The sequence below is a fragment of the Perognathus longimembris genome, unplaced genomic scaffold, assembly GCF_023159225.1.
Source record: "Perognathus longimembris pacificus isolate PPM17 unplaced genomic scaffold, ASM2315922v1 HiC_scaffold_5349, whole genome shotgun sequence".
Taxonomy (NCBI): domain Eukaryota; kingdom Metazoa; phylum Chordata; class Mammalia; order Rodentia; family Heteromyidae; genus Perognathus; species Perognathus longimembris.
In genome coordinates this window covers 32,074-59,421 of record NW_025960766.1, presented here as the reverse complement: position 1 = coordinate 59,421, position 27,348 = coordinate 32,074, and the positions used below count along the sequence as shown (strand labels likewise).

Below are 27,348 nucleotides of genomic sequence, written 5' to 3'. Positions count from 1 at the left end.
GAGATCCTCAGGTTTCAGCCTCCGGAGCAGCTAGGATGGCAGGCGTGAGCCACCTGGAGTTTCTCTTGTAATTTTATCTCTTATTTGTTTCCTTACTACATTGACTAAGGACTCCAGAACAAGGCTTAACAGCAGGAGAAAAAGAGAGAGGGAGAAAGAGCGAGAGCAAGTGAGCAACAGAGAGAGAGAGAGAGAGAGAGAGGGAGGGAGGGAGGGAGGGAGGGAGAGAGAGAGTCTGGCTACACCAGAATCAGGCTATGCCCCCACCCCACCCCATGTGGTTTTCACACAGCTATTTTGGGGTGTTAATTTCTTAGCTATTTGGGGAAAGCTTGCAGGCATAGTTGCTTATCTCTGAGGTCTGCGTTTGATCAGTGTGTGATTACGAATAAGGTCATGTTCCTTTTCGTTTTTTCTTTTTTTGCCAGTCCTGGGGCTTGAACTCAGGACTTGAGCACTGTCCTTGAACTTCTTTTTGCTCGAGGCTAGCACACTACCACTTGAGCCACAGCGCCACTTCTGGTTTTCTGGTGGTTCACTGGAGATGAGTTCTCTCAGGACTCTCCTGCCTGGTCTGGCTGTGGACCGTGGTTCTCAGATCTCAGCCTCCCGAGCAGCTGGGACGACAGGTGTGAGCCATGGGCCTGGCAGTGCTGACTTTGTTGAAGGAAGTCTGGTCCCCTTCCCTGTTTGCCCCCTCCTCCCCCCGCCTGGGAGCTGTGCCTTGCTGCTGCTCAGACAGGGGCTGCTTAACAAACCACCAGACGGGCTTGTGAACTTCAGCGAGGGGAGGGGGGACATGGTTGCCCAGGCCCTGAACCCCCCCCCAGTATTCAGGGAAGGAAGGGGCTGTCCTAGGCTGTGTCTGGCTTGGAGGGGGCACCGTGGGCCGAGCCAGACCAATTTCATAGACACTTAGCGTCCCTCCGTCCCAGTCTGTCTGCAGCCCGTCCGGCAGCTGCTGCGTTTCTGTAACACATCACACAAAGCTCGGGGCTCCTTCCTGCGGTGCTTTGCTCCTTCCTCTCCAAGGGCTGGGCCGTGAGGTCCTGCAGGTGGACGGGCAGAGCCCGGGGCGTGTACCAGCGAGGATGCCAAAAGCAACTCCGGGTGTCTCTGCTGAGTGCATTCCTGAGCTCATTAAAAATGAGTGGAGCCAGATGAAGACCGGGGAAGAGACAGCTGGCTGCTCCACCCCCCGCCCCCCCTGCACACAGCTGGAAGTGAGCTCCCTGCTCCTTCCCGTCCCAGCGCCTGTCCCTTCCCCTGCCTGTCCCAGTTCCACCCCTCTTGCGGCCAGCTGGTGCCCACCCGGTCCCAGTGCTTGGGGGTGGACGTGGGGTGGGGGCCATGGGTTTGGGCCAGCTGAGGTCATTCTTGGCATTGTACAGAGGGGCTGCGGGTGACGGGCAGGCGAACCGTGGAGGGAGCAGTCAGTTGGCAGGAAGGGATTAAGTGAGATACACAGTGAATGTGACAAGTCACTCAGCCGAGAGCAGGAAGAGCTTCTGCGACCCAAGGCAAGTAAGTCCAGGCCAAGAGAGTCACAGGAAGAGGCTCGGGCGGGGGTGGGGGTGGGGGTGGGCTCAGCGTCCAGGGAGGAGAACAGGGCGTGGCAGAGAAGCCTGAGCCACCATTCCCCGCACCTTTAGGCCTCTGGGGGTGGGGTGTGAGTGTGTGTGCGAATGGTTGTAGTGACTCATATGAGAGACATCTTTGGGAGATGTGCAATGGTGGGCTTGCCTCCTGGCTGCCTTGTATCCTGGAGAGGGGCACGCGCGTGGGGAGGAGAGGTCCGGTGGCCACGTTCACCTCTGGGCTCTCATCCCAAGGAGGACATCAGTTCCCACCAGCCTGGGCCAAGGCAGCATGAGATTCTATCTGGAGACAAAACCAAAACCACAAAAAAACCTGAAAAGAAAAGCAACAAGGCAAGGGAAGGGGTAGCATTGTTAAGGAAGAAATGTATTCTTTGCCTGACTTAGGTAACTGTAACCCCTCTGTGCATCACCTTTATAATAATCTTTTAAATATAAAAAAGAAAAGAATTAATCTGGGCAACGGTGGCTCACACCTGTAATCTTAGCTATTCAGGAGGCTGAGATCTGAGGATTGCGGTTCAAAGCCAGCCCCCAAGCAGAAAAATTCCGTGAGACTCTCATCTCCAATGAACCATGAAAAAGCCAGAAGTGACACTGGCTCAAGTGGCAGAGAGCCAGCCTCGAGCACAAAGAGGCTCAGGGACAGCGTCCAGGCCCTGAGTTCAAGCTCCAGTACACACACACACACACACACACACACACACACACACACACACACACATGCAAATGTGTGAGGCCAGAGGGGACGGCCTTCCCGCCTGACAGGACTGTGCAGAGACTCACTGTGCAACCCTCGGGCTATGAGTCTGTGACTCAGCCCCGATGTCGAGGATCATGTTGGGGAGCCACAGTGGGAGTCGTGTCAACAGGCTCGGGGCATTCCCATCTCCATGCATGAGTCAGTCTGGGGGGTCGACCGGCCAAGGGGACGCATCCGACCGGGCAGGGGACAGGTGCCCTCCTGCCCGAGAGCTCACCCGCCCCGCCCCACCCACCCCAAGCCGGCCGGAGCAGCGGGCCTGTGATTGGCTCTGGGCTGCCAGCCGGCTGATGGGCCAATCCTGATTGGAGGAGTCTCGCAGCAGCTTTGCCGTGATTGGCCCTGGCCTGGGGCCAGGCCCTCTGACGGGCCAATCCTGATTGGAGGAGTCTCGCAGCAGCTTTGCTGTGATTGGCCCTGGCCTGGGGCCAGCCCCCCTGACCGACCAATCCTGATCGGAGGAGGAGACTGGCTGCTGAGATTTATGAATGGCGGGTGGGCGGGGACTCCGCAGTGGACCCCGGGGAGGAACAGGACGCGTGGAGCCCCAGCCTCAGCCCCGCAGGGGCCACCGGGTAACGACGATGCCACTCACTTTGGCTTACTTCCTCGTGATTTTGTTCTAAACTGAGCTTTACTTTTAATTGATTATTTTTAATGCACCTAATCCACTACTTCCAGGCCAAGACTGGATTTCTGTGTCGGAAGCCAACAAGGCCTGTCTAGGTATCAGAGGGAAAGACTGGAGAGTGGATGGGCCACTGGGAGGGAGGGCTGGTCACCCTGGGGCCTGGGGGTGGGTGGGAGTGAGGGCCGGTCACCCTGGGGCCTGGGGGGGGGGCTGGGAATGAGGGCCGGTCACCCTGGGACCTGGGAATGAGGGCCGGTCACCCCGGGGCCTGGGGGGGTGGGAGGGAGGGCTGGTCACCCCGGGGCCTGGGGGTGGGAGGGAGGGAGGGCTGGTCACCCCGGGGCCTGGTGGGGGGAGCGAGGGCCGGTCGCCCCGGGGCCTGGGAGTGAGGGCTGGGAGCGAGGGCCGGTCACCCCGGGGCCTGGGAGTGAGGGCTGGGAGCGAGGGCCGGTCGCCCCGGCTGGGAGGGAGGGCCGGTCACCCCAGGGCCTGGGGGTGAGGGCTGGGAGGGAGGGCCGGTCACCCCGGGGCCTGGGAGGGAGGGCTGGGAGCGAGGGCCGGTCGCCCCGGCTGGGAGGGAGGGCCGGTCACCCTGGGGCCTGGGGGGGAGGGCTGGGAGGGAGGGCCGGTCACCCCGGGACCTGGGAGGGAGGGCTGGGAGGGAGGGCCGGTCACCCCGGGACCTGGGGACCAGCAGGAGAGCAGGTGCCCATCCTCCCTGTCTTCCGCAGTATGTCATCGGAGTCCCCTCACCTGTCAGGTGCCTTCCCTTGTCACTTTTCCAGCCCAGCTTTGTGACTGCGTGCTGGACGGAAAACTGATAAGGGTAGGCGGCTGACGCTCCGGCCTCCCGCACACCCAGGGGTCTCCCGGTTGCTTCTTGGAGAAAGGAGCTGGCATTTCTGTTGAGGACACCCGAGGCGGTGAGCAGGAAGTGCCCACCGGGGACCAGGCCCGAGCTCCCTGCGAGGGTTCCCGTGGCCTGCGGGAGCTGCGCAGAGGCAGACGACTCTGCTCCACTTTACTCTTCTGCGCTCTGGGCTTGACACCCCCCCCCCAGGGCAGCCTTGAGGGCACAGAGGGAGCCCTTCCTCCTGAGGCCCCTGTACAGCTTGGACGGTGGGTAAAGGGGTCCAGGGCTTTGGAACCCCGAGAGGCTTACTCGAAGGAAAGGGGAGAGCTGGGCATGGCGGGCCATCCCCATAATCCCAGCCACTCCGGAGACAGGTGCAAGGATTGCAGCTTGAAGTCAGTCCAGGCAGGAAAGTCTGTGAGACCCTTGTCCCCAATTACACACACACACACGCACACACGCACACACACAGCCAGAAGTGAAGGTGTGACTCAAATGGAAGAGTGCTAGCCTTGGGTGAAAACGCCCAGAGACAGTGCCCAGTGGTGGGCTCAAGCCTCAGGACTGGCACAGGAAAGAAAGAAAGGAAGGGAGGGAGGGAGGGGAGGGAGGGAGGGAGGGAGGGAGGGAGGGAGGGAGGGAGCGAGGGAGGGAGGACGGAAGAATGAAAGAGAAAAGCAAGAGAGAGTAAGAAAACCAAAAGAAGCAAGGAAGGAAGGAAGAAGGAGAGGGGAGGGGAGGGGAGGGATTGCGAAGGCCCATCTCAGATGGTTTCTGCGGTACAGCGACAAGATACTCGTTTGTCTTTTTCAGCTAAGAGGCGCTGTCTGGGAAGAGCGCTTCTGCGGCATTAACTAAACACGTTCTCTCCATTGTGTTGATGACGGTTGTTGATTCAGACGGGGCCGTTACAGCTCATCGTCACCTACATCAAGTCAAATTCAGCACATTTTTATCTTGAAGCAGCACAGGGCAGTCTAGCTGTAGCTGAGTAAGGAGACGCCAAGCTGTGTGTGTGTGTGTGTGTGCGTGCGTGTGCACGCGCGTGTGTGTGCGCGTGTGTGATTCCTGCTCTGTTCCACAAATGTTTTGTTCCCTGGAAGGTGAACAGGCCAGCACCTCCGTGGGAAAGTAATACAGTTAAGTAGTTGATTTTCCTCAAAGACTAAATACATTAAAACTGTTCTTCGCCGTCTTTCCTCTAGAGACACAGACATACTACAAAGTCCAGGTTAGCCTTGAAGCCCTCAATGTCCTCTGGCCTCCGCCTCCCAAGTGCCCAGATTACACAGAGATCCACCGTGCTTAGTAAAGCAACGGTTCCCCTCCCTCCCTCCCCCCTCCCTCCCCTCCCTCCCTCCCCCCCCTCCCTCCCTCTGTGTGATACTGGGGCTGCTAGGCCGGCACTCCACCACTTGACGTAGGCCCCTAACCCTTCAGTGCCCTGCTTTTGGTCTGGCGTGGGATGCGATCCTTCCGTTTAGGCTTCCGGCATAACTGAGATTACCGACGTGATCCTTGGGCTCGGTTGTTCCTTGAGATGGGGAGGTCTCACTAGCTGTGTGCCTGGGCTGGCCTTGAGCTGTGGTCCCCCCAACCTTTGCTTCCCAGGTAGCTGGGATTCTAGGAGTGCATAGCCCTGCTGGGCCCTGGCAAACAACTGTTCTGAACCTTAGCTGCTCATTGGGGTCATGGGGCCACTTTCAATGATGCTGGGAATTATATGAGAAGCTCTGGGCAGGAGCAGGCTTTGGAAAAGTGTAACAAAAACAACCCCAACCCCCCGAAGGTCAGCATTTTATGTTCACACGGGGCCTCTTGCTGCAGCGCGTGGACGCAGGAGGCTGGCTGTGTAGTGATGGTGCTGGGTCCAATGCAGAAAGTCTGAGTTGGAATCTCTGGGCATCGTAGCTGGGCCCAGACGGCTCCGTTGCCAGGCTGAGCGTTGCAGGAGGCAACTGTCGTAGCAGCCGGGCCCCTGGGAGCAGAGCGCCAGGCCCCTAACCTGGCCGGCTCTCCTCAATTCCTGGCCGGAGCTTAGGTAAGCCTACGACAGCACCACTTCCGGTTTTCTAGGGGTTCGTTGTACAGTAAGAATCTCATGGGCTTCCTGCCGGGCTGGTTTTGAACCGTGATCCTCGATCCTCAGGTCTCAGCCTCTGGAGTAGCTAGGACGACAGGTGTGAGCCCTCTCCCAGGGCAGCCTGGCGGCTTCTGCTCAGGGCTGCGGAGGCTGGCAGAGGCTTGTCGCTTCCTCCGTGCCTGGGTTCCAAGCCCCCCGGGACACCCGGCCACGGGGCCTGCGAGGGCTTGTGGTCGACGTGGGTCCGGCGGAAGCCCCCTGTGCGCGGACCTGCCAGCCCTCCCACCGCGGGCCGGGGACTCGCAGCCTCTAGGGAGCTGGGCTGGTAGGTGACATCCCCCGGAAGGGCGCGCGGTGCCCGTGGCTGTGGCCACACCTGGAGAGGTCTGGGTGGGGCCGCCTGCGGCGGGCAGCAAGGTTCAGGTGAGCGACAACGAGGCAGGTCCTGGCTCCTCGGACCCCCCCCCCCCCATCGGCCCCCACCACAGGCAGGAAGGTTCCGGGTGGGGATCGAGGTCATCTCGCACACCCTCATGAGATGGCCCGCGCAGATTCCACATGGTGTGACGTGCCCGTTCCCCTTGTGCGACACGCTTCACAAGCCTACCTTGCACGCTGCACAGCACCCCGGCCCGGGTGCTTCGGGCAGGGGCAGGGCGAGGGGAGGCTGTGAGATCTTCCATCCCCAGAGGCCCAGCCAGCACGTGGGCGCACGACCAGCCCCGTCTGCAGTCTGGCTGCCCATGAAAGGAGGGCTTACTGCTGGCCAGCGTGCCGCAGGCGGTGGATTCCACTGCGAATGCAAAAAATTCCAGGGTATTAAGCAAATGCGGGCTTTAGTCTGGAGAGCAGAAAGCTGGCCGGGGTAGATGGGAGAGGAGGAGGAAGAGGAGGAAGCGCAGATGTGCTCTGAGGCCAAGCACGCACCCTCGTGATTGAATCCCTGCTGAAGAATGTCTTCATCTTTATGCATAGAGGAAGAGGCAAATCCTGCTGTAAAAGGGAAAATGAAGAGGCGGGTCAGCCTAGGCCGGTCTAAGCCCTCCAGAGCCGGGGTCCACCCACGGGGGCAGCCTGCACACAAACTTCTGGGGCTGGTGTGGGGGCTCCAGAGTCCCCCCGATTTCTGTTGTGAACGAGACCTGTGGCCAGGAGGGACCTCGACGGAGCCGACGCCGGACCGTTCCCTGAGGCAGCAGGCGTGCGCACACGCATGCACACACGCACACGCGTGTTTGCCTTGCTCTAGCTTTTATCCTTAGTTTTCTCGGTCTGAGAACCGGACTCAAACTCAGAACCTGACACTTCCATCCATCGGCTAGAGCGCCACCGATGGAGACGCGCCTCTGAACCCCTGCAGCAGAGAGGAGGGAACCCACGCTCCCCGAGGCGGGGGGCCGCATCTCCTGAGAGCCGGCCCTCTGCCCCACTTAATGCCAAGGACGGCGGGCGGTGCCTGGGGCCCCGGCTGGCTGCCATGTTGGTCGTTTGCGTTGTGACGGGTTTTCCGGTCATCAGCACCTCCGTGTTTGGGTCCTCGCATCTCATCTCCGGCATGTGTGACAGGGCTGGGGGGACACCCTGGCTACGTTGCTCCCTTCCCCGGCCGTCACCGCCCCTCAGTGCGTCCTCAGCCTCGCCCTCCGGCAGCCCCTCTGCCGGCTGGGGGGGGCACGCTGAGGCGGGGGGGCCCCTCTGGGGGCAGCACTGGGGGACACACAGGGCCTCCCCGTGACGGGCACCGCCCTGCTCCTAGAGGCTCTACACTAGGTTAGACTTTGCTTTGACATTTTTTCCCTTTTATTTCTCTTATTTTCTGTGTATGTGGTGCTGAGGAATCGAACCCAGGGCTTCCTGTATGCTAGGCGAGCACTGCAGCGCTAAGCCACCTTCCCAGCCCCACTTTAATTGCTGTTCTAAAGGTGATGGGTGAAGCGTTACGTTACGTATGTGAGGCCAAGAGTCTGTTTCTTTGTGGACAGTGTCCCCCCTTCCCTCGCTCTCTCCCATGTCCCCCCCCCCACAAGTTGTGGAGTTCATTTTCCACATGGTGTCCAGTGAGGACCACGGCTGCGTGTGTTCACCTCCGTCCCTCCATTCCTGTGCCCCCCTTGCCCTCCCAGAGACAGACGAACCGACAGGACAAAAAGAAGAGGAAACAAAAACAGCAAAAAAGAAAACAGAAGCCTCTCGCCTCCATCTCCTGGGGTTCATTTCGACAGGCATTATTTTGTATGATCGATGGGTTAAACTTTCCTGTGGCCATCCGGAAAGGCAACGGCTTTAAGGGGGGAGGGGGAGAGGCACCGGGAACAGCACTCGAACTTGAACTTGAACTCCACTACGTGAGCCATACCCTCAGCCTGGAACGTGTGCGTGTGTGTGTGTGCACGCGCACGTGTGTGTATACGTATGTGTATGTTTGTGTGTGCTGGTTCTGGGGTTGAACTCCGGGCCTTGCACTCTTGCTTTGCTTTTTCACTCAAAGCTGAGCCTAGTGCTCTACCCCTTGAGCCACACCTCCACGTCTGTCATTTTGGTGGTTGGCGATAAGAGCCTCACAGATGTCCCTGCCTGGGCTGGCTGGCAGCTGTGGTCCTCAATCTCAGCCCCCCGAGTAGCTAGGACGACAGGTCTGAGCACCAGCCCTGCGCCCTAATCAAGACTTTTAAGCTCAATATATGTTGACCTCAAATTTTCTCATCCAAGTAAAGATTTTTAAAAATTAAGGCTGAGCACCAGTGGCTCACACCTGCCATCCTGCAGGAGATGGAGATCTGAGGGCTTCAGCTGGAAGCCAGCGGGCAGGAAAGTTCTGGAGACTCTTCTCTCCAATCACCTGGCAAGAAGCCAGAAGTGGGGGTGTGGCCGAAGCGACAGGTGCCAGACTTGAGCAGAACTCCAAGCCAGAGCCCTGAGTTCAAGCTGACACGAAAAGACAATTAAAGAGCAATTTTCATCATTTTAAAGCATGTTTAAAAAACCAAATAGTCCCTTTTCTTCTCCCTCCCTCTCTCCCTCTCTCCCTCCCTCCCTCCCTCCCTCTCTCTCTCTCTCTCTCTCCTCCTTTCTTTTGAGGGGCAATGTGGGAATGTCCCCAGGAACCCAACTGTAAATACTTTCCTCTGGGGGCATCACCACAAGAGAGGGTGCCATCTTACGAAAAACAAAACAACACCAACCTTAGCTTGGGACGGAACTCCAGGACCTGCACCTCCCCTCTCCTCCCCCCCCCCCCCAGTGCCAGGGCTCTCTCGGGAGGCTGAGTTCTGAGGAGCACAGTTCAAAGCCAGCCCAGAACAGCAAAGTCTGTGAGACTCTCATCCGCAGTGAACCATCCAAAGAAGCGAAGTTGTGCCTCGAGTGGCAGAGCTGAGCACAAAAGCTCAGGGACAGCACCCGGAACCTGAGTTCAAACCTCAGGATTGGCACTAAGACAAAACAACAACAACACCCGAACCCCGCACCCTTGATTTTTTAAAAACATTGATGTCACATTTATTTAAAGCTCTTCGCTTTTCCCCAGAGCAGGTGACCAGAGAGTATGAATGAGGTGAGGCAGGTCTGGAGGCCTGGGGTCTGCCTAACCCCCCCAGCCGCTCGGAGGGGGCGCAGGAGACGGCCAGGCCCGCCTCCCACCCCCTGGCAGGGTCTCTGTGCCAGCGGCTTTGCCAAGCCCCCAACCACAGCCAGGTGGGAACCGTTCCCTCTTTGTGGAGGCTGCTGGCTCAAGGGGCAGCCTGGACCCCTGGGTGCCGGCATCCTAGTGAAATCCCCTCTCCAGAGCGGGCCCTGCAAGTGCGGCCACACCGACGGTCCATGGGCATCTGCAGACCAAACCCACCTCAGTCGGGACATGGAGTTCAGGCCACGCGCTTGCAATTCCCTTTGGGGCTCCCTTCCCTGTGGGAAGCAGTAAGGCCCGTTCTGCTCACTGGGAAGAGGAGAGAAAACTCTAGCTAGCGCCAGTCCCCTCTTCCTGTCCCTTCTTCCTGTCCCCTCATCCCCTTCCCTCTTCCTGTTCCCTCCTCCTGTTCCCTCATCCCCTTCCCTTCCCTCTTCCTGTCCCTTCTTCCTGTCTCCTTGTCCCCTTCCCTCCTCCTGTCCCCTCCTCCTGTCCCTTCATCCCCTTCCCTCTTCCTGTTCCCTTTCCTCTTCCTGTCCCCTCTTCCTGTCTCCCCTTCCTGTCCCCTCTTCCTGTCCCCCCCTCCTGCCCCCTTCTCCTGTCCCTCTTCCTGCCCAGGGCTCGTGGGGGCCTGGGTTTCTAAACGGACACTCATCTTGAAGTTGGTCCTGCTGGCAGGCCACAAGTCCCAGGATGAGGGTCGTTGCCGTCATCTTCTTCCAGTGGCTTTCTGTGTCATTTCAGGGGAGAAGGAAAATGGACTGGGCTCCTCGTCATTCAGGAGCAGGGATGCCGTTCCTGGTCTCCCGAGTCCTGGCTTCTCTTCAGCCGCCTGCTGTCGCAGGCTGAATCCTGTTTTGCACACGGCTCTTTGGCTCTGAGCACGGGGTGCCAGCTGAGGACTGCCGGGCCCGAAGGCGCTACCCCCGCAAAACACCTGCCTTGGAGCGGGGTGCTCGTGGCTCCCGTGGTCATCCCAGCTACCGCGGAGGCCGAGATCCAAGGACCACGGAAGGCCCGTGAGACTCTATTGCCAAGGAGCTTCCAGGGAACCAGGCGCAGAGCTGTGGCTCAAGTGGTAGAGCTGCTAGCCTTGGATGAAGAAGCTCAGGGACAGACAGCACCCAGGCTCTGAGTTCAAGTCCTAAGACTGGCATTAAAAAAAAAACCAAATACACACACACACACACACACACACACACACACACACGAGTCCTGTGCAGGTGCACAGACGACTAGACAGGAGGATTCCCATGGGGTCACTCCCTTGGGCCACTAGCCTGCAGCACGTGGAAACGAACACCAGGAAGCTGGGGCTCGGGTGTGGGGGGAGGCGAGGCCGGGGGGGAGGGGGGAAGGGTGGAGACGCCCCGCCCCACAGAGCACAGCCACGGCCGTGTTCCAGGGGGGCCTCCCAGTGCCGGTGAGCTGCTTGGGCCGGGGGTGGAGGAGGGGCTTTGGCGCGAGTGGGGGGCTTCACCGGGCCCCTGTTCCCAGGCCAGCGGGGTGTCCTGCCCCAGTGTGCGCACGGACATTGCACGCTTACAACCCCCACTGCTCACTGTGTACTTGCTGCACACTCGCCGTGCGTGTCCACTGGGGTCTGTAGATTCTGCCTGGTGGGTGCCGGCCAGCGGCGTCTCCCACAGGCCCCCGGGGCCTGACACCCCAAAGCCCCCGGGGCCTGACACCCAAAGCCCCCGGGGCCCCGACCGCACCAGCGCTGCCCTGGGCCTCGCTGCGCAGGCTGCAGCTCGCTCTTTCTCGGGGGCCCCTTGGTCTCCGTTAAGCACCCCACGCCTGTTCTGTCCCCCACCATTCTTCTGCCCGGGGCTACTCAGCTTCAAGGCCCTCCCCGTCCAAGCTGGACCGGGCGCCTCCGCTGCCGCTGTCCGCGGTCCTGCTCGGGGCCTGGCCGCGCGGTGCCGGGCTGGAGGAAGCCAGGGCCCCGCCACCTCCGAGCGCCTGCCTCGTTTAGTTCTCTGTCCACTTGAAATCGGGCTGGGTACTTTTAAGGCTGTGAAACAACAGATCTTCCTTTCTTGGGGGTGGTACCAGGATTTGAACTCAGGACCTGATGTTTGCTGGGCTGGTGCTCTACCACTTGAGCCACAGTGCCATTTCTGGCTTTGGGGTGCTTAATTGGAGATAAGAGTCTAGCCGACTTTCTTGCCCAGGCTGGCTTTGAACCATGGTCCTCAGATCTCAGCCTCCCGAATCTCTAGGATGACAGGTGCAAGCCGCCAGGGTGCTCAGCTCCTACATTTGTGTTTTGTTGTTGTCTCCGTGGAACACCCTTCCACCCCAGGAGGAGGCAGAAGGAGGCGCAAGCACTTGACCAGCAGCAGGGAGGGTCGCCTGTCCGCTGGTGGACAGGTGAAGAAAGCCAGAGTCAAGCAGGAGGCGAGGCAGGTGAGGTGCTGTCCCAGCCTGGATGTCAGAGGAAAGCCCAGGTTGGAGACAGCTGGTTGTCATGGTTACAGAGGCAGGGGACTCCCAGGGGGCGGGGCTGTAGAGGGGGATGGCAGAAAAGCTGCCGCTGTGCCAGAGGGCTGGGTGAAATCCCGAGGGGCTCCAGGCTGGGGGGGGGCAGCAGGCGTCGGGGTGCCGGGGCAGAGCCGGGCAGGGCCTGGAGCACGAGTCCACTGATGACCGGTGTTTGTGGTTATGTGGGGGTGGGATGGATAACTGGAAAAGAAGAGAGCGTAACACCACAGGTCTTGTGGGACATGAACATGTGCTGTTCCCTGCAATCTTCTGGAGGGGCCTGGAAGAGTTTCCTATCACAGGTGGCACTAGAATCTTCTGGAAGGGCCTAGAAGATCTTCCTATCACACAGGTAGTGCTGGAATCTTGCAAGTTTGGTGTCACCTTTGTAGGCTCATAGAACTGGCTTCCATTCATTCATTTATTCATTTATTCATTCATTCATTCTGCCTGTGTGTGTGTGTGTGTGTGTGTACATGCACAGGCGCGTGCACTGGGACTGGGACTTGAACTCGGACCCTGGGGACCATCCCTTAGTTTTTGCACTCAAGACTGGGGCTCTACTACTTGAACCGCAGTTCCCTTTCCAGCTTTTTTTTGGTGGTTCATTGGAGATAAGAGCCTCATGGACTTTCCTGCCCACGCTGGCTTTGAAGCAGGATCTTCAGATCTCGGCCTCCTGAATAACGAGGATGACAGGTGTGAGCCACTGGACCTTCGCTTTCTTTCTTTCTTGTTAGTTTTTTTTTTTTTGCCAGTCCTGGGCCTTGGACTCAGGGCCTGAGCACTGTCCCTGGCTTCCTTTTGCTCAAGGCTAGCACTCTGCCACTTGAGCCACAGCGCCACTTCTGGCCGTTTTCTGTATATGTGGTGCTGGGAATTGAACCCAGGGCTTCATGTATAGGAGGCAAGCACTCTACCACTAGGCCATATCCCCAGCCACCAAAGTAAACATTTCTTAGGTTAAAATAAAGATTAACCAGCACTGTGTGTAAAAGTGCCTACCTATTTGTCTGGCACTGGTAGAAATGATCAGCTATTAGGTAGCTAAATTTATTTCTTGAGCCTCCACAATCTCCAATAATAAATAATACCCCCCTCCCCAGCAAAAAATGAAATTGGCTAGCTAGAAGACCCCAGTGGCTCCATGAGATCCTCAGGGATTCTGTAAATCTTGATCCTGAAGCGTGTGCGTGCACACACATGCACACACACCCCCACACCCATACTGTCACATGAAGCTTTTGCACACTAGAAATGTGTAACCATCCAAACGGAAAGTGCTGATCACAGTTGTAAGTGCAACAAATCTCCGTTTTTTGTTTTTTTTTTGAGGGATTTGCTGTGGGTAGGCATTTAAGCCATTCTTATAAAGTGCAGGGTGACTGGTGATTGGGCCACAGGTTGTCAATCTGTGTCTGAGGTGGACGGCAGCCTTTCTGGCCTCTACTCACCTGAGGGCAGCAGTTCCTGGTCCCCCAGCCAGGATAACCAGCATGATGACATGTCTAGACAGGCCAGACTGGTGGGTGGGGAGGAAAGGGGAGACATCACCTCCCTGATCTCCCGAGAGTGCTGTGTCAGTGGTAAAAACATGTCCAGAACTACAAAGTCGGGCTGGGAACATGGCCTAGTGGCAAGAGCGCTCGCCTCCTACACATGAAGCTCTCGGTTCGATTCCCCAGCACCACACATATGAAAAATGGCCAGAAGTGGCGCTGTGGCTCAGGTGGCAGAGTGCTAGCCTTGAGCGGGAAGAAGCCAGGGGACAGTGCTCAGGCCCTGAGTCCAAGCCCCAGAACTGGCAAAAAAAAAAAAAAAAGAACTACAAAGTAAGTAGAGGCGTGGCCTTCTGGATTCTTAGTAAATTCACACAGGCACAAACATGATGGCCTTTCTTGTTTGTAACAGTACTGGGCTTGAACTTGGGTCCTGGGTGCTGTCCCTGAGCTTTTACGTTCAAGGCTAGCGCTCTACCACTTGGACCACAGCCCTACTCCTGTTTTTTTGTGGTGGTTAACAGAGGTAAGAGTCTCAGGGACTTTCCTGCCCTGGGCTGGCTTTGAACACCAGTCCTCAGCTCCCAGTCTCCTGAGTAGCTGGGATTGCAGGTGTGAGCCACCAGCGCCCAGCCTAAGAGCCATTTAAATTGTTAACAGTTCTTATCAAGAAGCCAAGATGAGGGGCTGGGGATATGGCCTAGTGGCAAGAGTGCCTGCCTCGGATACACGAGGCCCTAGGTTCGATTCCCCAGCACCACATATACAGAAAACGGCCAGAAGTGGCGCTGTGGCTCAGGTGGCAGAGTGCTAGCCTTGAGCAAAAAGAAGCCAGGGACAGTGCTCAGGCCCTGAGTCCAAGGCCAGGACTGGCCAAAAAAAAAAAAAAAAAAAAGAAGCCAAGATGACAGGGAGAGAAACAACTTCTAATGCACTGAAGGGAGATCATAGAGAAAATAAAGTGTTTCTAGCCAGTCACTACACACACACGCACACACACGCCAGGATTCTGCAGTTATTAATACTACCTTGTGAGCAATATCGAGCTGTAGAAATAGCAAGACTCTTTGTAGGCACATTTTTCTAAGCCTTTAGCTAAAATCCGGAAACCTCATTTATCCTAAGCAGTGGCTGGAGGTATTCACGGTAACCAGCTTGGGGGTGTGGGGGGGATGGTAACCAGCTTGGGGGGTACGGGGGGGATGGTGACCAGCGTGGATGGTGACCAGCTTGGGGGGTGTGGGGGGATGGTATCCAGCTTGGGGTACGGGTGGATGGTGACCAGCTTGGGGGTGTGGGGGGATGGTGACCAGCTTGGGGGTACGGGGGATGGTGACCAGCTTGGGGGGTATGGGGGGATGGTGACCAGCTTGGGGGGGTGTGGGGGGATGGTGACCAGCTTGGGGGGTGTGGGGGGATGGTGACCAGCTTGGGGGGTGTGGGGGGATGGTGACCAGCTTGGGGGGTACGGGGGGATGGTGACCAGCTTGGGGGGTGTGGGGGATGGTAACCAGCTTGGGGGTATGGGGGATGGTGACCAGCATGGATGGTGACCAGCTTGGGGGGTGTGGGTGGATGGTAACCTGCTTGGGGGGTACAGGGGATGGTGACCAGCTTGGGGGGTGTGGGGGATGGTGACCAGCTTGGGGGGTGTGGGGGGGGATGGTGACCAGCTTGGGGGGTGTGGGGGGATGGTGACCAGCTTGGGGGGTGTGGGGGGATGGTGACCAGCTTGGGGGGTGTGGGTGGATGGTGACCAGCTTGGGGGGTACGGGGGGATGGTGACCAGCTTGGGGGGTACGGGGGATGGTGACCAGCTTGGGGGGTACGGGGGGATGGTGACCAGCTTGGGGGGTACGGGGGATGGTGACCAGCTTGGGGGGTGTGGGGGGATGGTGACCAGCTTGGGGGGGTGGGGAGAATTGCAGATTCAGAGCAACTGGTCCATTGCACAAACACAGCTGCCCTCCCATCACTCACGTTCCCTCCATCCGCGTGACCTTTCCACCCACCTGTCTCTAGAAACATGCTGTTGTTTTCAGACCATGCATTAGCTCAGTTAGACTGTTCTAGATGAGTACAGTGACCCACATAGTTCTTATTTAATCATGGGTGATTCCTAAATAAGCAATTGTTCTGTGTCAACAAACCCTACAGAACACTTTTCCGAGCGCATATTTTAGATTCTCACATGCTTTCTAGATCTGGGTAGCCTTTTCCTTTCAGAACCCCAGCATCTCTCTACATTGAGCTAAAGTCCTAGTTTCAGTGAAATTTGCTTTAGTTTCTAGATATTCTAAAGGCCCTCCTCCCTCCCCTTCTCCTTCTCCTTCTCCTTCTCCTTGCCCCCCTTCTCTTGTTCCTCCTCCTGACACAGCCATGGTCTATTTTCTTCTAACTCCGCCCAGTCCCCCTGTTTGTGTCGGTGCTGTAGGCAGTCTCTGTGCTACCTGGACTGGTTCTCTGCAGGACTCTGTCTTAGTCTGAAGCGAGGTGCTCCAAGACATAGCAGAGTCTGAGTAAGAAAACTCAGCTGTTCCCAATATCTCAATAAAAACCATGTGTTGCAGTCCTTGCATCCGCCTTTCTCTCGCCGCCCCCACCCCCCCACCAGTCCTGGGCTTGAACTCAGGGCCTGGTCGCCGTCCCTGAGCCTCTCGGTGCTCAAGGCCAGCTAGGGCAATACCACGTGAGCCACCGCATCATTTCCTGCCTTTCCTGAGTAGCTAATTGGAGATGAGAGTCTCACAGACTTCCTGTCCTGGGCTGCCTTTGAACCCTGATCCTCTGGTCCGGCCTCCTGGTAGCTGGAATGAGTAACTCTAGTATTTAAATGATCCTGTAAGTAGCTGTGAAAAGGGGTTCAACTCCAGAAGCCCAGGCTATGAGTGGAAGGCATCATGGCCAGTGACGCGCCTTCCACCGGTCTCCCCACCTCTCCCAGCCCACCCTCCTTCCGGTCTTGGGTCTCCGTTCTCGCGCACGTGTGTCGAAAGCCACAGTGGCATCTCCAGCTCGACTGTGAGCTGGACTGGCTGTGCAGGCCAAGGGCAGCTCCTCTGAGCCAAAGTGACCTTTAACAACACACTAGTATCAAAGGACCTTCTTGGATTTCTGGAACCTTCCAGAAGGTTGCCAAGTGAGCAGAGCTGAGCCGAGTGGGAACACAGCCACCCAGGGGACACAGAAGGACTGACGATGGCGAGGGTCTTGGGTACCACAAATCCCGGCTGTATAACAGACCTTCTGCTTTTAGCACTCATTTAGCGCTGCGTCGTCTTCCTGTTTCTCCTGTACTGGGGCTGACTGCAAAGCCGGAGGCTCAGGTCGCGGCCTCCCCAGGAGCTGGGGTGACAGGAGTGCGGCAGCACCGGCGCTGGGTGCTGACTCTCGTGCTGCTCCCCCGACACGGCTCGGGGGCTGGCAGGGTGTCGTTCGTTCTCCTCTCGGTAAGGTTCGGCTCTTTAGGAGTCAGGATGGGGAAGGATTAGGTAACACGAGGCAGCCAGGAATTCGGAAAGAAGCAGTATATTGAGACGCACAGAAACACTCTTCTTTTTTTAACCCGTCACCTCCTGCGTAAGCTGCAGCATTAGCACCAGGGGAAAGCGAGGAGGAGCAAGGGCAGCGCTCCCCACCCGGGCTTGCTGGCCCCCCAGAGGGATGAGCTCCGGAGGCTGGGGAAGCTCGCGATCGCTGGGAAGGCAAATCCTTGCGGAGATGACTCCTCCAGGCACGAAGTCTTCACTCCAGGATAAACGTCTGCTTTGTAATGAAAGTGCAACACCAAGAGGGATTGAGAGCAAAAACAGCGGGTGCCATGGCTCATGCCCGTAATCCCAGCTACTCAATAGGCTGAGATCAGAGGGTTCAAAGCCAGCCAGGGCAGGAAAGTCAAGGAGACTCTTATTTACAATTAACCAGAAAAGGCCAGACGCGGAGCTGTGGCTTGAGTGGCAGAGCACCGGCCTTGGGCACACAATTTCAGGCATAGCACCCAGGTTCTGAGTTCAAATCCCAGGATTTTTTCATACAAAATAAATTTTAAAGTGAAGGTAAACATTTATTCTAAAATAACTTTAGGTCAGGTTCTGCTTTTACTCCTGATGTTCAAATAGCTTGGGGTGTCTCCTTTTGAGCACCCACACTTCCGTCAGTGTGTCTGTTTCTGCTTGCCTGCCTGCCTACTTCAATCCAACACTGGCAAGGTGTTTTTTTTTTTCTTTCCCCCACCATTGTGATGTGTCTGGAAATTCTTATTCTGTGATCACAGACAAGGGCCCTAGAGCGTCTTTACTTGTACAAGGAAACTTTACAACCCCTCACTGGGCCCTGGCGACGTTAGGAGCTGAAATGCATGTAGCTGTCAGATTCAGGCTTGTGGCCACGTTTAGCAAGTGGGTATGCAGAATAAGTGAACCCCGAGGTAGGGGCGGAAGTGGGGTGTTTGGGGGAAAGCTCACAGCCAGCGGTCCCACTCTGGGCTTAGGCACAGACTAGCTGAGTACATCCCATTACTGGTAGCCGATTAACAACGTCGAAATGTTCTTTCCCCGGCCCAGGTGGCCCCATGCACTGCCCTTGAATCTGGCCCAGCCTGGGCCCTGCTTTGCCCAGGAGACTGGGGTAAAGGAGACTGGAGTCCTGGGCCTTGCTGTGTCACCCGGGTGCCCCTGGAATGCTTCCCCCGAGCCTGTCCATAAGAAAATAACCCAGAGACGAGAAGTCCTTGAAGGAGAAACAGGTTCCCTGGGCAACGGCCTGCACCTGCAGCCAGCCATGCCACGCCACGCCACGCCACGCCACGCCACGGGCACCACCTTGGGCAGCCCAGACGGTGCTCCAGCCAAACACAGCTGCACAGGCAAGGCCAGGACCGTCTCTGCTACCCCCACAAAGCCACGGCAAAGAACTCACTGATTGCAAGTATTTGAAGCTCAGAAAGGGCTGAGCCCAAATTGGGATTTCATTAAAGGCTCTCAGCTTTTGTTTGTTCCTTTTTCAAAAAATGTGGGTTTGTTGGGTTTTTTTTGGGGGGGGGGGAGGGCATAGCTGCTAGCGAAGACCCATTCATATAAAACACAGGGACTGGGGTGAGTAGGGTCCTAACTGCAGTGAGGATGGCTGTAAAGCAAAAATCAGTGCGGCAGACGTCATCTAGCCATGACCTGTGGAGGGGGACGTTTGCTCTCTGTAACACTATCTTCCACGCAACTGGTGTCAAAACCGTACTGTTGTTTAGTCACCTGCGGTGGTCAGTGCTCCTGTTTGTCCTCAGTGCAGACATGCCCCTCGTCTTCCACTCAGCTTGCTCATGATTATAACTCTGCTTGTTCAGATCTGCTGGGAAGGCGGGCTCCTGCTTCTGAATGAAACTTTCCTTAGAGCTTAAACATGGGGCGTTATTTAGCCTGGACAATAGGCTTGTTTTCAGGCGTCTAGCACTCTAGCTGGTCAACAAAATCTTGGCTTTACACCTGGGTTGTTTCTTGCTTTTGCTATTTGATGCATCTAGATTAGATGATTATCACTTCCATTTACTAAAAAAAACCCAAAACAACAAAAACGTTAAATGCATCAGAGACTGGGAAGGACCGGTGGGACACACCACGAACTCATTCCATGTCCAGCACAGAACCAGCAGGTGTGATTTCTAACTGCGGGGCATGGTGTTTTCCAGCCTGCAAATTGCTTTCAGGTGTGATAGGCCTTTGAGTCTGGGTTCCATGTGCCCAGAGAGGTCGTGCACTTCCATCCAATTCATGTGGAAACAACTATGGGCAGTAAAAGTCCTCAATGAAACCAACCGTAACCACATCTAGTCACACTGCTGTGGGGGGAGGGAACCTCTTTCTTGAGTAGTAATGTCACAATGTGTCTTCTCTATGATTTTACAGTGAATATAAAACCCTGTAGCTATAGCTGAGTGCTGGGGGCTAACGCCTCTCATCCTGGCTACTCAGGAGATCCGAGGATCACAGGTCAAAGGCTGACTGGGCAGGAAAGTCCCTAAGCCACCTGGAAACCATAAGTGGAGCTGTGGCTCAAAGTGGAGCACCAGCCTTGAGCAGAAAAGCTCAAGGACCAGTGCCAAGCCTGGAGTTCAAGCCGAAAGGTTGTATCCTGGCCAACCAGGGCTTGCGCCCACAGTAAGGAAGTGGCCGGCACTCGATGGGGCTTAGGAGTCTTGACTTAGCTGTGCACAGCGTCCGCTGTCCACCATCAGGATGGTAAAGAACAGCAGTGAGTCACCTGGGTTTTTAAAGGTAGAAGCTATGCGTTCTACAGCAGGTGGTCGCGCAGCACGGATGCAGGGGGTCAGAGCAAGTCACAAATGGGTTAAGCAAGCCATTTACGGGAGCATAATTTTGCGATCAAGCTGACCTAATATCAACTTTCACAACCGTATCCCTAGTATCAACTAAGCAAGCATGAGTACTCAATCCTAAGTGAACCGACCTGACAGTCACCATGGCGTTTCGGTACCTACTATGGCTATTTCTAGACTCTATTGCTACCGTCATTTCTACAATCAGTTACTATGGCTGCTATCTAGATACAGAGAGGAACAGGGGCCACGCGTTTCTAAATGTCAGACTACCAGGAACCACTCTCAAGAGCGGGGTGCCGCCCTCCAGCCTGGAGCCGCCAGACGGGCGTCACAGGAGCCAGGAGCGGACTCTTGTTTCTAGGGGGGGGGGGGGGGGGGGTGGCACACGCTTGTTGGTTTTCGCGCCAGGACTGACACAACAGCAACAAACCCGGTGGCTGCCATTGCGCTCAGTTCTTGTTCCGGAGTGGAGAAGGGGTGCACCTGCAGTCCTGGGTGAGGAAGGCCACGTGGCGCGCGAGGCCCCGAGGGGGCACCTAGGACGCACGGACGGACGGACACGCGTGCCAGGGGCCGGCCTCCGGTGGGGGTCGGGTCTGTAGGCGGGGGCCTGGGCGGGCTGGAACCCGGGGCCCGCCCGGGGCTCGCGCGGCCCGGGGCGTGGGGAGACGAGCGCGCCGGCGGCGGCGGCCGGGACGGGGAACGGCCGCGCGCGCCTGCGCACTGCGGAGGACGCGCCGGCCCGCGCCTCCCGGCCCGCGCAGGCGCGCTGCCTAGGCGGCCCAGTACGCCTGCGCGCGGGGGCCTCCCGGAAGCGGCCTCCCCGCCCGGCCGGCGCCACGTCGGTCCCCCGCGTCCGGCGCCGCGCTCCGATGGCGTCGCGGGGCCCGGCGCTGCTGCTGCCGCTGCTGCTGGGGCTCCTGCTCCGCGCCGAGCCGTCGCGGGGCGCCGAGCTCACCTTCGAGCTGCCCGACAACGCCAAGCAGTGCTTCCACGAGGAGGTGGAGCGGGGCGTGCGGCTCTCGCTCGACTACCAGGTGCGGCGCGGCCCTGGGGGGGCGCCGGGGGGGCGGGGGGGCGGACCCCCTCCTCCCGCCCCGCCGGGGCCGCCCCCTCCCCCGCCCCTCGCTCCCCGGGCTTGGGGTGGGCCTGGGCCCCCGTCGGGGAGAGGAGGGCCCCGTGGACGGAGCCGCCCCCCGCCCCCCCCCCCGGCCGTCCGCCCCCAGCCGCCGTGCCGGCGAGGCGAGGCCTCTCCACGGGATCCGCTGGGCCTCGGCGCCGGCGCCGCCCCCCGCTCCCGCGCTCCACCGCCGGAAGACGGGGTCGTTGCCATACGGCGCGGGAAAGCCCGCTCCCGCCCGCCCGCCCTCCAGGGTCGGGGCGCACGGCTCACAGCCGCTGGGGGAGCAGCCCGGGCCCCGGGGGCCCCTGACCCGGGGGGGGGCGGGGGTAGCCGGCAGACCCGGGGGCGGAGGGCCCCTCTGTGCTTAGAGGCGCAGGGGGAGGCTTGTGCCCAGACGCAGGTTCGTGAAAGACAGCCACAGAATAGTGGTGATGGTGTGGTTGGACGGCCTCAGGGGTGATGGCCACTGCCGGCCTCCGGTGCCAGGGCCGTCCGCCCTGACGTCAGACATCCCACCAAGGAGCCGGCAGGGTGCCTGCGGCTTTCCACCAAGGTCGGAAGAAATTAACCGTGTGACCGCCGTGTGTTTGTGCATGCGGGCCTACTGAGGCTTTCGGTCAGGACCTGGGTGCTGTCCCTTAGCTTTTCTATTCAAGGATGACTCTGCCACTTGAACCCCAGCGCCACTTCCGGCCTTGTGTTGGTTAACTGGAGGTGAGAGTCTCAAGGACTTTCCTGTTGGGCTGGCTTTAAACTGCAGTCCTCACCTCTCAGCCTCTTGTGAGTAGCTAGGATTACAGGTGTGAGCCACTGGTACCCAGCAACTGTATCCCTTAGTCCTTTCATCGATGCATTGACGGTCACCGTCCTTGACGACCTGTGTGATTTTTACCCTCTGCTGTCTTAACTTTCCCTGTGTTTACATGGGGAGCTGGAACTGACTGGTTCCTGAGGCCTCTCCTCCAGCATCGTCCACCCCTGTATGAAGTCCCTCAATGTACACGTGCCTCTCTTTGTAGCCAGTCACTGCTGACTTTACTGAATGCTGCTGTTTTTGTGTTCAGTGGTTGCCAATTTTACTAGATGTCACCAAATCCATTTAGCAAGCCCAGAACGACCAGTTTGTTTGCAAAACGGAGCCGTCAATTCTCAGGTCACGTCAGCCTCATCATCTTAGGCAACTTTCTTAACTCCGGTGCCTCAGTTTCCTCTGCTGTAAAATGGGACACGTTAGGCTTGTGGATCAAAACTTTGGGAGTCAAGCCCATGGGGGCTCAGATCTCAGCCTTGCACTGTCATGCAGTGACTGTGGCCGTTTGACTAGACTTTGCTCAGGCCCAGCAGAGTGGGAGGTGTTCTGCCCTGCCCTGGGAGCTGATGGGCGCTTGCGTGGTGGGAGTGTTGAGAGCATTAGGCCACAGTGAGTGTTGAGTGTGTCACGTGTGTCACACACATGCCCGTGGCCACAGTGGATGTTCTGTGTGTCCCCCGGCAGGTAATCACTGGAGGCCACTACGACGTGGACTGCTATGTGGAGGATCCCACGGGGAACATTCTCTACCGCGAGACCAAGAAGCAGTACGACAGCTTCACGCACCGGACCGAGGTCAAGGGCGTGTACCAGTTCTGCTTCAGTAACGAGTTCTCCACGTTCTCCCACAAGACTGTCTACTTCGACTTCCAGGTGGGGGATGAGCCCCCCATTCTCCCAGACATGGGGAGCAAGGTCACCGCCCTCACCCAGGTGAGTGGAGAGCCTCCCTGTGTGTGTGTGTGTACTCGTTTTTTCTCCTTTCTGTGTCAGCAAACGAGCAGAGTCACCATTTGCCTCCACCCTCCTTCCTCTTCACTCTGACCCCGCAGAATCTCCATTCCGCCCTCTGCTTTCTTTATCAGCGTCTCTTTGACAGTCTTACTAGCCCAGTACTGGCGGTTCACGTCTGTCATCTCAGCTATGCGAGATCTGAGGATTGCCATTCAAAGCCAGCCCAGGAGGACAGATCCACGAGACTCTTAACCTCTAGTTAAACAGCAAAAAAGGCGGAAGTGAAGGTGTGGCTCAAGTGGTAGAGAACCTGCCTTGAATGGAAAAGCCAAGCAAGAGCATGAGGTTCTGAGTTCAAGTGAGTGAGAGAAAGGCCTATCTGCTTCTTGGCACTCCTGGGCCATAGTGACTTGTCACTCCTGTTCACGGTCCCTTAGTGAGCCGTTGTCACCTGTCACTCCTGTTCACAGTCCCTCAGTTCCTGTTGTCACCTGTCACTCCCGTTCACGGTCCCTCAGTTCCTGTTGTCACCTGTCACTCCTGTTCACGGTCCCTCAGTTCCTGTTGTCACCTGTCACTCCCGTTCACGGCCCCTCAGTGAGCCGTTGTCACCTCTCCTGTTCATGATCCTTTAGTGAGCTGTTGTCATACAGCAAATCTGGGTGAACAGAGGGCGGGCAGGGCCTGTCCTGGGTGGACATTTTTTTCATGACAGTCGCCTGTGGTTCTCATGACTTTCATAGTTCATTTCACTTTGGCTTACTGCTATTTGAACTTGGGGCCTTGTGTTTGCAAGGCACACTCTCTGCCACTTGAGCCATGTCCCCAGTCTCACAAGGTTGGTCTATCAGACCCTGGACTCCCACTTGCTCTTCCTTGGGCATGCAGCCGTATTTGTGGTCTGATTGTCTTTCCAGAGAAACTTGAAAGACAGGAACCGTCATCTTGCCTGTGCGTGTCCCAAACCCAGGTGGCAGTGTCTTGAGTGTCAGGTGGGGCAGGTTACCTCCGGTGCCCTCTAAGGTGGCTACATCACTGTGCACTCTGGTTTGGGGCGCACCCATGAAGTCCTGATGGCCGCCCCACCCTCCGCCCTCTCTGAGCAGCCAGCAGATGCTTCTGCATGGTTGATAAAATATGCACCATCTACACTCATTTATTCACATTAATTAAAATTAAATTAACAAAGCCATGTGCCAGTGGTTCACCCATCATCCCAGCTAGTCAGGAGGCTGAGGTCTGAGGACCAGAGTTCAGAGCCAGCCTGGGCAGGAAAGTCCATGATACTCTCATCTCCAGTGAACCACCAAAAAAATCTGGAATGGGGCTATGGACCCAGTGTTTGAGTTCAAGCCCTAGGACTGGCACCAAAACAAGATGCCACGTTCAGGCCTCCGTGCTGATAGGTCCACACACAAACTTAAATCACAGTTCACTTTCCCGTTTGCGTTGTGGGAGTCTGCTTTGCATCGCCCTGGCTTTGTTTGAGCCCAGGAGTGGCTGCCGTCGGCAGGTTGAGCTGAGGGTGGGGATTGTATGTAAGGTCTTTTGTAACTCTGGAGAGTTCTGTTGGGCTGGTGAAACAGTACCTCTGAGTGAAACGTTTTGTAAGCCTGACCACGGGACTTCCTCTTGAGCCAATTGGGGGGGGGGGGCAGTCAGATGGGGAAAAGCCAGAAGACTCCGGTCTGCACCTAGGAGTGTGGTGCTGTTGTGGGGAGGAAGAGCTTAGATTCCTTCTCCTGCCTCCAAACATCTCTTTCTGCCCAGCTTCAAAATAAGGCCACTTGAGCCCCAGGTACCAGGTGCTGGTGCTCTCGCCGGCAGCCCTAGCTTCTCAGAAGCTAGAGATCTGAGGATCCTAGTTTGAAGCCAGCCAGGGCCAGGAAAGTGCGCAACTCTCATTTCCAATAACCACACCCAAAAGCTAGAAGTGGACCTGTGGCTCAAGTGGCAGAGCACCAGCCTGAGTGAGACAGCTGAGGGACAGTGAGTGCCCTGGCTCTGAGTTCAAGCCCCAGGACCAGCATAAAGCAAAGGAAGGAAGGGAGAGGAGAGGAGAGAAAGGGAAGGAAGGGAAAAGTTTGGAAGAATGAACTAGTGGCTATTTGAGCTATTTAAAAAACAAACAACCCTGAAGCCTGCTTTGGAATCCCCGTAACCTCATTTTACAAGGTTTCCGAGTCCCTCATTCCCACCTTGGGTACCTGTGCTGCTGCGGGTCTCCTGGCTGCTGTAGTGACCGACCTGAGTTCACTTGGCCCGTCGCCCTGAGTCCTGCTGCACCTGGGAAGGAATGCCGGGCCATTCCAGCAGTGCCCAGCTGGGCGGCTCGGGGGCGGGTTAACGTAGTTAGGTTTCTTGTTCCTTCCCAGGCTGTTCCTCCTAGTCCACCTGGGCAGTGGACATGGCTGTTGTGGGGAAACAGGAGCAAGCTCATGGCTGCTGCCATGGCCTCTGGCCCTGGAGGTCTGTGTGGAGAGCCCCTCCCCCTCTCCCGGCCCCTGGAGGTCTGCGTGGAGCGCCGCCCCCCGGTGGCTGGCACCACAGACTGAAGGTCCCCTTTGGGATCACTTTTCTGATGTCAGGAAAATGGGTTCTTCTTGAGACTGTGCTCGTGTGTGTGTGTGTGTGTGTGTGTGTGTGTGTGTGTGTTGGTCGCGGAGCTTGAACACAGGGCCTGAGCCGTCCTCAAGCTCTCTTGCCCAAAGTTAGTGCTCTGTCACTTTGAGCCACAGCTCTGCTTCTGGTTTCCTGCTGATTCACTGGAGGTAAGAGTCTCACAACTTTCCTGCTCAGGCTGGCTTTGAACCATGATCCTCCTGAGTAGCCAGAATGACAGGCGTGAGCCCTGAGCCCCCAGCGCCCAGCTACTTGTCCCTTTTAACATTGTTTTATCAAACATCTTTGTGTACAGCTTCACTGACACAGGTGGGAAGGGCCAGCGCTGGTAGTATTTCCATCGTGGTAGAAAAGGGTCTGCTGTCTCAGATGCAAACATGGCAGGAAGTCGCTCAAAGAGCAGAGGAAAGTTACCCATCTGGGCACAGATCTGGTGCCAGCCCAGCCGTGTGCACACGCACGTGCACACCAGTGCTGAGGCTTGACCTCAGGGCCTTGCACTCTAGCTTGGCCTTTCTGTTCTACCACTTGAGCCACACTTCTACTTCCTGCTTCCTGCTGGTTTGTTGGTGATAAGAGTCTCGGGACTTTTCTGCATGGGCTGACTTAGAACCTGGATCCTCAGGTCTCGGCCTCCTGAGTAACTGGGATGACAGGCGCCGGACTTTGAGTCTGTTTTGGAGTCCGTTACCTCCTTCCTGGGTGGCTGAGCCAGTGTTTTGTGCTTCTGGGCTTTGTGGTTACCTCAAGGGTCGAATCAGAGCAGGCACTGCGTTGGTACGGAACCCCAGGGAGCACCCGAGGATGGGAGTTGCACGTGGGTGACCTGCTGGGCTCCACTCTGCCTGTCTCTGAGCACTGTGCCTGAGCCCGTCCCTCTGTCCCCCATGGTCTGCTTGTCTCTAGAGTGCTGAGCCTGTCCCTCTGTCCCTCTGTCCCTCTGTCCCCCATGGTCTGCTTGTCTCTAGAGTGCTGAGCCTGTCCCTCTGTCCCTCTGTCCCCCGTGCTCTGCCTGTCTCTGAGTGCCGCCTGTCCCTCTGTCCCTCTGTCCCCCGTGCTCTGCCTGTCTCTGAGTGCTGAGCCTGTCCCTCTGTCCCTCTGTCCCTCCGTCCCCCTGTCCCCCATGGTCTGCTCGTCTCTGAGCCCTGAGCCTGTCCCTCCGTCCCTCTGTCCCCCATGCAGATGGAGTCTGCGTGTGTCACCATTCATGAGGCCCTGAAGACAGTGATCGACTCCCAGACCCATTACCGCCTGCGGGAGGCCCAGGACCGGGCCCGGGCTGAGGACCTGAACAGCCGTGTCTCTTACTGGTCGGTGGGCGAGACCATCGCCCTCTTTGTAGTCAGCTTCAGTCAGGTTCTGCTGCTCAAAAGTTTCTTCACAGAAAAAAGACCCATCCACAAGGCAGTCCACTCGTAGCCAGGGCCCCTCGCACCCTAGATCCGCCAGCCCGCGGGGCTGGTGTGCAGCCCTGTGTGCACAGAGCTGCGGGGGGGTTACCGGGCACCCTGCACACGTGTCTGACCCTTGCACCCACTCACCCGAAAGCGTCCAGTTACATTATGTTTGCAGCGTTGGCCACACGGATGGTATGGAGCTGGGGCTGGCGGCTCACCCCTGTCGGCCCAGCTACTCACGACGCTGAGGTCTGGGGATCACCATTCAAAGTCAGCCCCTGCAGAAAAGTTCCCGACACTCTTACCTCCAATTACCTAGCAAAAAGCCAGGAGTGGAGGTGTGGCTCAAGTGGTAGAGTCCCTGCCTTGAGTAAAAAAGCCAAGCAAGAGGCCCAGAGTTCAAGCCCTAGTATTGGTGTGTGCTTGTGCATGCGTGTGCACACACAAACAGCAGCCAGGCCAGGGAGTCGCCCTGGGGAGGCGGTGGGCTGTGGCCTGGCTGGTGGGATTCCATCACATCTCGACCTCGGGGTCCCGGGGCCGCAGGGTGCACTCTGCTCTGTGTGAAGCA

General features: G+C 57.5%; 2 protein-coding genes across 2 annotated transcripts; one reads left to right on the top strand and one right to left on the bottom strand.

Annotated features, from left to right (window-relative positions):
* Positions 1-14,680: 14,680 nt before the first annotated feature.
* Positions 14,681-20,063, bottom strand: LOC125345166 (extensin-like). The gene is made up of 3 exons (XM_048337391.1): positions 19,999-20,063; positions 16,911-17,001; positions 14,681-15,442 (listed from the first exon to the last, which is right to left on the bottom strand). The coding sequence occupies exons 1-3, from the start codon at positions 20,061-20,063 to the stop codon at positions 14,681-14,683; spliced, it is 918 nt and encodes a 305-aa protein (XP_048193348.1).
* Positions 20,064-20,719: 656 nt separating this feature from the next.
* Positions 20,720-27,068, top strand: LOC125345163 (transmembrane emp24 domain-containing protein 3). Its single transcript, XM_048337389.1, has 3 exons — positions 20,720-20,907; positions 22,489-22,737; positions 26,563-27,068. The coding sequence occupies exons 1-3, from the start codon at positions 20,743-20,745 to the stop codon at positions 26,797-26,799; spliced, it is 651 nt and encodes a 216-aa protein (XP_048193346.1). The 5' UTR covers positions 20,720-20,742; the 3' UTR covers positions 26,800-27,068.
* Positions 27,069-27,348: the final 280 nt, after the last annotated feature.